The 10,306-nt window shown below is 38.8% G+C and overlaps 1 protein-coding gene across 1 annotated transcript; it reads right to left on the reverse strand.

Annotated features, from left to right (window-relative positions):
* Positions 1–5,515: 5,515 nt before the first annotated feature.
* LOC139158348 (tumor necrosis factor-like) lies at positions 5,516–9,386 on the reverse strand. The gene is made up of 4 exons (XM_070735652.1): positions 8,980–9,386; positions 8,107–8,137; positions 7,611–7,676; positions 5,516–6,069 (listed from the first exon to the last, which is right to left on the reverse strand). The coding sequence occupies exons 1-4, from the start codon at positions 9,157–9,159 to the stop codon at positions 5,654–5,656; spliced, it is 693 nt and encodes a 230-aa protein (XP_070591753.1). The 5' UTR covers positions 9,160–9,386; the 3' UTR covers positions 5,516–5,653.
* Positions 9,387–10,306: the final 920 nt, after the last annotated feature.

Genomic DNA, 10,306 nt, shown 5'->3' on the forward strand with positions numbered 1-10,306 from the left:
ATAGAATAGAATAGAATAGAATAGCAGAGTTGAAAGAGACCATAGAGATCTTCTAGTCCAACCCCCTGCTCAAGCAGGAGACCTTATACCATTTCAGGCAAATGGTTGTCCAATTCTTCTTTAAAACTCCAGTGATGGATGGAGCACCCACAACCTCTGAAGGCAAGCCATTCCACTGGTTAGTTGTTCTCACTGCTGTTGTTCTCACTCTTTATTTCTTGGTTAGATCTCTCCTTCATAAGTTTCCATTTGTTGATTTTTGTCTTGCCTTAAGGTACGTGGGTGATAGGTTGACTTCCCCTTCTGTGGGGCAGCCCTTTTCATATTGGAATGAGATATACATTTGGTGTGTGTAACATCACAGGAAACAAATACGGTAGTACCTCTAGATACGAGCTGCTCTACATGCGAGTATTTCAAGATACGAGCCACGAGGGGAGAGACATTTCTGTTCTATTCCCGAGCTCAAATTCGGGATACGAGCCGAGCGTCCGTTAGGTGGTGCAAGAATCCTTGCTTTTGGTTATCTCGGAGGGGAAAAACAACTTGTTTCAGATAAGAGTTGCCTCGAGATACAAGCTCCCTTATGGAACGAATTACGCTCGTATCTAGGGGTACTACTGTAATACAGTGAAAGGCATAGGTTACCTGTGAGTTTTGAACAACAGAACACATTGATTGTAGATAACGTTCTACAGGTGGCAAATGCAGGGGTGAAATCCAGACAAGTTCTATAGAATCAGTAGTAGAAATTTTGAGTAGTTCAGAGAACCGGTAACAGAAATGTTGAATAGTTAGAAAAAACCAACAAATGGCCACAGAGTGAGGTGGGAATGGAGATTTTGTAATATCCTTCCCCCAGGAGTGGGGAGGGAATGGGGATTTTGCAGTAACCTGCTGCTGCCACATCCAGCAAACCTCATCATGCCCACCAAGCCACACCCACAGAACCCGTAGTAAAAATATTTGGCTTTTGCCACTGGGAAAATGTATGGGTTACATGGTTCTTTCCAGCTAGGTTTGTATCTTTCTTAATGCTTGCAAGTGTATTCAAGGACTTGAAAAAAGGCACACGGCATACGGAAGGAATGGCCTTGGATAAGAACAATTTTTTTTTAAAAAAAAAAAAGTTTTCCTGAAAAAGAGGCCTACACTGCCACGTTCAGAAGGCTAATATCAGCTTTTAAAATGCTAATAATGAAACCTAAAATTCCAGGAACTATATAGCCTATTTTTATTAAAGGGCCTAGCTCAGTTTATGGGCTTTTAAAATTGGATGTGTAGTAGATTTTTTTTTTTTAAAGGAGAAATATGAAAAAGAGGGAAGGGGAGGTAGTTATCTGCAATTTAATCCAAATAATTTACCTATCATGCTTTCAATAGAAAAAGAGACAAATTAAAAGAGAACGATTCTGGTGTAATGCTTAGTGGTGTAGTGCTTAATGGCCATTCAAAGTTCAAATGGATTTACGGTGTGTAAGTGTGTGTGTGCATAATTACAACCCAGATTTTAAATTTCAACCGTTTGCTCTTCCTGTGGTCACATGACCACACTTCAAGTGTTGAACATATTTGCAGCTTCCCACAGTCACGCCATTGGATTTTATAACAGTTTTGTCAAAACCTGGCATGTACTTCTGGTTTTAGGCAAAAGCGTGCTGCTAGTGAACCATGGCTTCGCTTAATGACCCTTTTAACAACCACAGTGATTTGTTTAACGACCCCTGGAGGCAGGTCATAAAATCAAATGGATCACTTAATCGACCCATTGTAATTTCACAAATTACAATTGTAATGGGCTAGCTCCATTATCGTCATAACTCAAGGACTACCTATAAAAGAGAAATAAATCAATCTGCCATCCTTGGACCTGGAAAAATTGAAGCGAGGACACCCTTTGCTGCTTCAAAAGAATATGAAATCAGGGGCCTTCCTCAGATCATTAAGTGCTCATCTGTTACAGTTATTTGTCATGTTATTTGGTTATTTAACTATGAAACTAGAACTTTGGCAATACATGACTAATGCCAGTAAAACCTTTCTTAGCTTAATTTTAGTATTTAAGCTACTTATGCAAAGGCTCCTTATACAGGCATTGAAAGGAAAATCAATGTGTATAGAATTGGGGTATACTGGAGAGTCTAATTCTACTCTTTCCTCAACTGCAAAACCTCCCTGGATAACACTGAATTCCCTTTCTTACAACTCAATGTGGTCCAATATAGATGTTACCTAAAAGTGGGACAGACCCAATTCTGGTCTCACTTTGGCTATGGAAGTTCCCTTCAGGAGGTTTTGGGCCTGTCCCTCCTTCTCAGTCTAAAAGTCAGGATAGTCTAGTGATGAGATTCAGGAATTCCCCCTCAGCCGTAGAATATCTTTTGGGCCATTCGCTCTCTCGGTTTGAGAGAGGTGCTGTGGTGGAGGAGTTGGACTGAGTGTGAAAAAAAACCCAGGCTGTAGTTCCTCATGAGCTGCAGATGGTCACTAGATCATTTTTGTCAACAACTGTCTCAGCCCAACCTAACTCACAGTGTTATAGTTAGTAGGAAAACACAAACGGAGAGAATATTACCTTATGCTCTTAAATCAAGTTATGTAAATCTAATAGAGGATTAGATAGATTTAATAAAGATGAGAGGGAGAGGGAGAGGGAGGGAGGGAGAGAAAGAAAGAAGAAGGAAGAATAATGATATAGATAAATAGATGATAGATAGATAGATAGATAGATAGATAGATAGATAGATAGATAGATGGATGGATGGATGGATGGATGGATGGATGGATGGATGGATGGATGGATGGATGGATGGATGGATGGATCAACGGGCAGATAGATAGATGGAGGATGATGGATGGATGGATGGATGGATGGATGATGGATGGATGGATGGATGGATAGGTAGATAGATAGATGAGAGAGTGAGATTCATTAATTAATTTCCCACTGTGGATGCCATTAGATTCTACAACACAATCCTTGAAATGAGGAAGGAAAGACCCATTCAAGGGATGGAGAAATCAGACACCAATTAAGGATCTTACTAGTCTTTAAGCCAGATTGTGATCATCCTGTACAGTTTCCCCTCTGAATGATGTTCTACTTTTACCTCACACCTTTTTCCTCAGTGGTGGAAGTACTCGTTTAGTTGTGGAGCTGTTTGACAGTTGTGGACTTTAACTTACTTTGACAGCTATGGACTTCAACTTCCAGAATTCTCAACATCTGTAGACTTCAACTTCTGCGAAGTTCAGCTTCCAGAATTTTCCAGCCAGCATATTTGTTGGAAAATTCTGGGAGTTAATGTGTACACCTCTTCAAGTTCTGAAGGTTGAGAAATGCGATTGTAGCGATTCAGAGCCATGTAGCAGAAAGCAAGTTGCTATAAATGCAAGATGTCCCGCCCAAGGAAGATATAGAGAAGAACTTTTCTGAAAAATGAAGTTGGCCTCCTAACTGAGTCAATCTGCCTTTTGCAGATAAGAGAGTTGGCTAGGTGACATTTCATCATATTCTGGCTTCTTTGAGTCATATCTTGAACCTGTGGTTTTGAATCCACTCAGAGCCCATCTGAGAGTATTTTGTAAATTATGAGGTTGCATGTATCACTGCAGCCTCAAAGGACTTGCAGGATCCTGCATTGCATTGAAGACTAGCTATGTTAGCCTGCAAAGATACTAAGTCATCCAAGTCATGGTTGTCCCAAAAATGCTTTTTCAGGAGGACACTAGACTCTCTTGTTTGCTTGTTTGTTTGTTTATTTGTTTGTTTGTTTGTTTGTTTGTTTGTTTGTTGAAGATATTTTGCTTTTCATCCATGAACCTTCTTCAGCTCTGACAGGATAACAGGGAATGGGATATAAATCTTTCAAAAGAAAAAAAAAGTACAGTTGCCTCCTGAAAAAGCACCTTTGGGAAATCTATGTTAGGAAAGACTTAATGAACTCAATCTGTATAGTCTGGAGGACAGAAGGAAAAGGGGGGACATGATCGAAACATTTAAATATGTTAAAGGGTTAAATAAGGTTCAGGAGGGAAGTGTTTTTAATAGGAAAGTGAACACAAGAACAAGGGGACACAATCTGAAGTTAGTTGGGGGAAAGATCAAAGGCAACATAAGAAAATATTATTTTACTGAAAGAGTAGTAGATTCTTGGAACAAACTTCCAGCAGACGTGGTTGGTAAATTCACAATAACTGAATTTAAACATGCCTGGGATAAACATATATCCATTCTAAGATAAAATACAGGAAATTGTATGAGGGCAGACTAGATGGACTATGAGGTCTTTTTCTGCCGTCAATCTTCTATGTTTCTATGTTTCTATGCTGGTTCCCTCGGCTAAGAAATGGGGATGACCCCCGACTGCTAGATTTGGACATGAGTGGACAGAGGAAACTTTACTTTGGAAGGAGAAGTTGAGCTTGCTTAAGGTTGTGTAAGTATCATTTGAGGAATGGGAAGGAGCAAGCAAGACAGGGGCAGGGTACCCAATAGTGCCAATGGAAACCAGTTATTATTGTTCTGCAACTAAATTGAGTCTGTCTATTCATTCCTCAATAATATTGTTATATTGAAGAAGTGCTTATGGTTGATTGCGCCTTATCCTTACAACATTTCTTTGATCCATTTCTGGGATGCTAAAGATGTAATTCCTGGACTTCAGATTGAAGTTATTATCACTTGCTACTAACATCAAACCGAACAGAACAACTCATTGAGCAGATGTGTTCCATTACAAAATTTCATTTTATTGTTTGGCCTGAATTTAAATACAAAGTATATTTTATCTTAACCATACATGTCTTCACCCTCTGCTGAGCAGAGATTTAAAGCACAATAAATAGGCAAATAAATAAATAAATACATAAATAAATAAATACATTTTCTAATAAAATATATATTTGTAATACTTATATTTTTAAAAAAACAATTTTCATGGCCACATGTACAATGCTGCTGAAAACCTACATGGTGCCAATGAAATACCAAAAATGTCAGACTTTCTGACATCAGACTGAAGTAGTTCAATCCAAGAGAGAATGTTAGAAGTTTCCAAATAAACTTGGATAGGACTGTACTGTTAGGTGAGGGGTGGGGGAACCAGGATTCATATCCTAGTATTATCCTCTCCTCAAAATTCAGAATAACTCATGTAATATACATGATTAAATCAACACAGTCAAATGATATCAAATATACATAGTATATTTATATGCACACACACACATATATATTGTGTCTTGTGAGCTGCCCCGAGTCTTCAGAGAAGGGCGGCATACAAATCTAATAAATAATAATAATAATATATGTAAATATTCAAATCTTAACCTAGACTGAGGGACAGAGGAATGGAAATCCTGTTACACATGTATGTATTCATTGCCTGCAAAAGTGTGGTACCTTTTTGCAAGGATCTCCTACACAGGGGGGGGGGGGGGAGCCAAAGTTTCAAAATTATAGGAGAAGCTCAATAAATAAATATTAATAAATAAATAAAAAGTTTAAACCATTTAAAAAAGCCTCACACTAAGTTTTCTAATACTGTCAGGTTTTGTTGACCTCTTTGTAAGCCGGAAAATAAACAAAACCACTTAATGAAGGTACATGAGTAACAACATGAAATTATCATTAGGTATCGTAAAGTCTTTCTTACATAGCAATGACCCCAAAATAAATCTGTGTTGAATGAGTGAAGTCCAGAAATTCAGGGTGATTTGTTTTAGAAAACAAGCGGTCGCCGTTTTTCAGGTTAAAGACGGCCCCTTGATAAATTGATTCAAACCAGAGTTTTTTATCGCTGGAGACCACCTCGCAGACAGATTTGATGGATTTCAGCAGTTCTACCTCGTCGTTGTGCATCGAGGACCAGCTGGTGATGTTGTGGGTGAGCAGAACAGATCTCCTGCACTGGTCACTGTGGAACAAAAGCTGAGAGTAGACGAAGTACAATCCATCAGAAGGCACGATAAGGGAGTTTTCATTCTTATTCAGCTGCATCCCATTCTCCAGGACGGTAGGAGCCACATCTGTAGTCCACTGCAGTTGTTGTGGATTTTCGGAAGAAGCTGTGGAGCAAAAGGAAATCAGTGTTAGGAAGAAGCATTGGTCAACTTAAAGAAGAATGAATTCCTTGTACTGTACAAATAAGTGGTCCTCGACTTATAACAGTTTAGTGTCACAAACTTTGTGAAGTTACTGCAAAAAGTTATTCACAAGTGTTGTTCACGCTTACGACTGTTGCAGCATCCCCATGGACCTGTGATCCAAATTCAGATGCTTGGCATATTTAATGATCCCATGATCCCAGTGTCTTGGGATCATGGGATCCCTTTTTGTGACCCTCTGGTGAGCAATGTCAATGAGGAAGCCAGATTCACCATGTCACTAACTTTAAGAACTGCTGTGATTGACTTAACAATTCTGGCAAGAAAGGTCGTAAAATGGGGAGCAAAACTTGCTTAATGACTGACTCACTTATAGCCACAGAAATCTTGGTCTCAACTGTGGTCCTAAGTTGAAACTACCCGAAGAACCTGTTTCTGAGGCACCATTTCCCTCAGGTGCCTTCCAGGTGTGTTTAACTGCAGCTTTCACAATCCTGTGGTTTCTAAGGTAGCTCATGGAGTTTGTGGGAGCCCGTAGGATGAAACATCTGGAGGATACCAAGTTAGTGGACCTGAAATGTCTTTGATGCCTTGATGGGCTTAAGGGCACAAAACCAGGTCCTGCTTAGGAAAACCTTCAAGCAACATGACTTGAGTCAGGATTTGGGTGGCCTATAAATTTCAAAATTCAAATTCAAAATTGAGTAAGGCTAACCCCACCAAACCTGATCGCTGTTCCTATAGGAGAAAGGCTGTATATTTCCTAACTTCAGCATGGGTTTGCAAGGTTTTCTAAGGTAATAGCTTTCTGTGCCATGGAAGACCCAGTCGCCCACTGAAACTCATTGGATGACCTCTCACTGACCATTCTCTCTCATTTTAAACACTTAACACCATAAATAAGAAGCTAAGATTATTAGAGAGAATAATAGCCAAATTAAGGAAATTACAAATTCATTAGTATACAAAATTCCCCTTTCCTTCATCTTAAGGGTGTGGGTTTCATCCAACAGCTTCTTGTTGAGCACAGTGAATTTATTGTTTGTTTGTTTTTTGTTTGTTTTTTCAAGTACATATTGATGGTATACAGAGATATAATAATATTTATATACATGATACTAGTAAAAGAGAAACATTAGAAGCCTGCCTCTTCTTCTTTTTTTCATGTGTGCATGTATAATTGTTTGTCTTAAGTGTTTATATATTCTGTTTTTAAAATATATATTTCAATTAAAATGTTTTTTTAAAAAAAGAAGCCTGCCTCTTTGTAAAATGTCACAAATGCTTCTTCTTTCCAAGCGTTTTATTTTCATCCAATCAGAAAATGCTACTTCTTTCCAAGCATTTTATTTTCATCCAATCAAAAAATGCTTCTTCTTTCCAAGCATTTTATTTTCATCCAATCAGAAAAGCAGCACATGAAGCCCATCAGAATCTGAGAGGCCCACCTGAAGCCTGTCACCAGCCACCCCCTTTCAAGCAGTTTTAAAATATCTCCTCACCAACAGCGTGGGCAGCTGGTTTTCTGGAAATCAAGGCTTGCACTTTCATTGTGTCGGGCAAATGATCTGTAAACATGAAAGAAAAAGACAATGTCAGATAATGCATCAAAATCAATCACTTTCATCAGAGCGAGATGCTGTGTATTTTATAGCTGGCTAGAGAATTGATATATTGATATAGTCCAACTGTCCATGGCAAACAAATACTATTCCAATTAATTCAGTGGGACATCCCTGCCTTCCTCAAGAATTGGGAAGAGGCTAAATTCATATACTTAAGTATTAAGCAATGAGTTTCTAGCAAGAGATATATGTTGGTTGTGGACTATGCCTCAATTCTGGTCACTCCCAAACAGTATAATAAATATCAATTCTGAGTAGAATTGAGGGAGTACAGTATAAGATAGTAATAGATCTATGGAGCATCAGGTTGGAAAATGATACACAGTTTTGAAAAACCTTCCTAATGAAATAAGACTGCTTTAGAAACACTTACCAGAAAATGAATTTCCCTGTAGTTTAGAATCCTGGAAAAAAATGGAGAAAAGAAATGAATAAAGATGATGCATAGATGCCACCACTATTATCGTATTCATTCTTTTATTTAAAAAATGGCAGTTCTAAATGCGGGTTAAATAAGCATGTTTGAAATGTAAGCTTAACAGAAGAAAACTCTGCAAACACATAAAAAAACTGGGGATAGGCATTCTTTATTAAATGGGCCCATGGGTACCGATGATCCACTTGAACTCCCAAAAGAGGTTGATTGCATAGGTAAATTCTACATGCCTCCAACAAGTGGTTGATTGAGTAATACATTGTTGTATAAAGTAAGTATTTGTGGGGAGTAATAGAATGGAATAGAATAGAATTCTTTATTGGTCAAGTGTAATTGGACACACAAGGAATTTGTATTTGGTGCATGTGCTTTCAGTGTACATTGGATATACCTATGCACTAATATCTGTCTGTCTGTCTGTCTGTCTGTCTATCTATCTATCTATCTATCTATCTATCTATCTATCTATCTATCTATCTATCTATCTACCTATCTATCATTTATCTCATTTTTTACATTTATTGGAAATATTTTAAGCCAAAAATGTTTGCCATCAGCTTTCCATTATTTATTCTTTAAAATCTCTAATAAGTGTTAGACTTCTATGGAGGGGAGTTAATTTTGGGCAAAATGTAACATTAGCATAACCTTTCTCATAATTTTCATCCTCCTCCAAATAGAGCTGTTTGCTTTTTCCTTCCTTTATCCAGAAGATAAATTGACAAATTCGCCCCGTCTCATTTTACGACAAGCATCCATCGAAAGCTTCCCAGTAGCCAACCACTCTTCGCCCAACTCGTGTTTACTAACCTGCTTTTCCGATGACCCAAATGCGTCCAGTTGCAAGAGGGCAAATACGGTTACGGCGCCAATCAGAAGCAAGAAGGAACAGATGCTAAGGCACTTCCAGTGGCTGTTTTTCGGAGCTGGCTCCCGGATGACAACGATGTTCCCTTTCTCCACATCGTGTACCAATTGCTCAGAGCTCATGGTGGATGGTTGGGCTTCAGAAAAAGGCAGAGCAATTCTTTCAGTAGACGTGGTGAGAAGTTGATTCAACAAATAGAACCACGTCTCTGGGTTTTCTTTTTTCCCCTTTTTTTCTCAGGTTGATTTCACAGGTGCTGCTGCCTAAATTTAGACTGCCTTCAAAAATTCAGCCACCAGTCAAAGAAGGAAGCTGTGGTAGATGATTCTTTGCAGATGGAAAAGAGTTCTTTTAGCTGTTTCGGTTGACTTGTCGCCTCCTTGGAATTTACTTGAGGGATGTTGGCTTTTTCCTCCCTTTCTGGTTCTTTGAGCCCTTCTTTCTTTCTGCTTTTTACTCAGTGGAGGCTTGTCCGTGTTTGAACACTCTTGTCACAGCAGCTTCCTTTTAAAGGAAAGCCCTGTACTGCCCCCGCCCACATCTAGCAATTCATGAGCAATAGGAAAAAAAATAAGCAGAAAGAGGAAACAAACAGCCTATGAAATCAAACGTCTTGGAATCTGAGGTTGGTACGTTCAGATGGCAAGCTGACACCCCGCCTACTTTTGGTTTTTTTTTGGCCGGGTTTGTTCATAAGACTGGATAAGCAGGTTATTTAATTAGCATGATAAATAAATTCACGCTTTCTTTTCCTGGTTAAGTCAACAGATGGCAGGGATAGGATAGGAAAGGTGTTTCAAAAGAGGGACCTGTAGGTATCTGTCTCTTTGATCCAGCTCCTTCCTTTGCAGGGTTTAATTTCTGCACAGGATATTTCTAGATAAACTGAGGAGGATAAGCAGAGAAAAACCATTACATGGTGCTTGTAGTTATCATATACTCCCAGCAATTTCCTTGGCACCAACGAGTTTCTGATTTCCCTGATTTTCTTTTCTACATTTTAAAAACGTGGTGTCGGCAAATGGCAAAACACTATTTCCCAGGTCTGTGTAGGTTCTCAGTCATCCAAGCTCATGGTTGTCCCAAAGGTGCTTTTTTCTGGTTTTCCTTTGAAGATGTTTTGTTTCTCATCCAAGAAGCTTCTTCTGTTCTAAGTGGATGGTGGGGGGATGAAAGGATTTATACTCTTTGCAGATAGTTGGTCCTTTTCATTCTTTTAGTAAGTCACTGAGGAGACCTGGAAGACACAGATAAGCTTCAACAACTCTC

The sequence above is a fragment of the Erythrolamprus reginae genome, chromosome 2, assembly GCF_031021105.1.
Source record: "Erythrolamprus reginae isolate rEryReg1 chromosome 2, rEryReg1.hap1, whole genome shotgun sequence".
Lineage (NCBI taxonomy): Eukaryota > Metazoa > Chordata > Lepidosauria > Squamata > Dipsadidae > Erythrolamprus > Erythrolamprus reginae.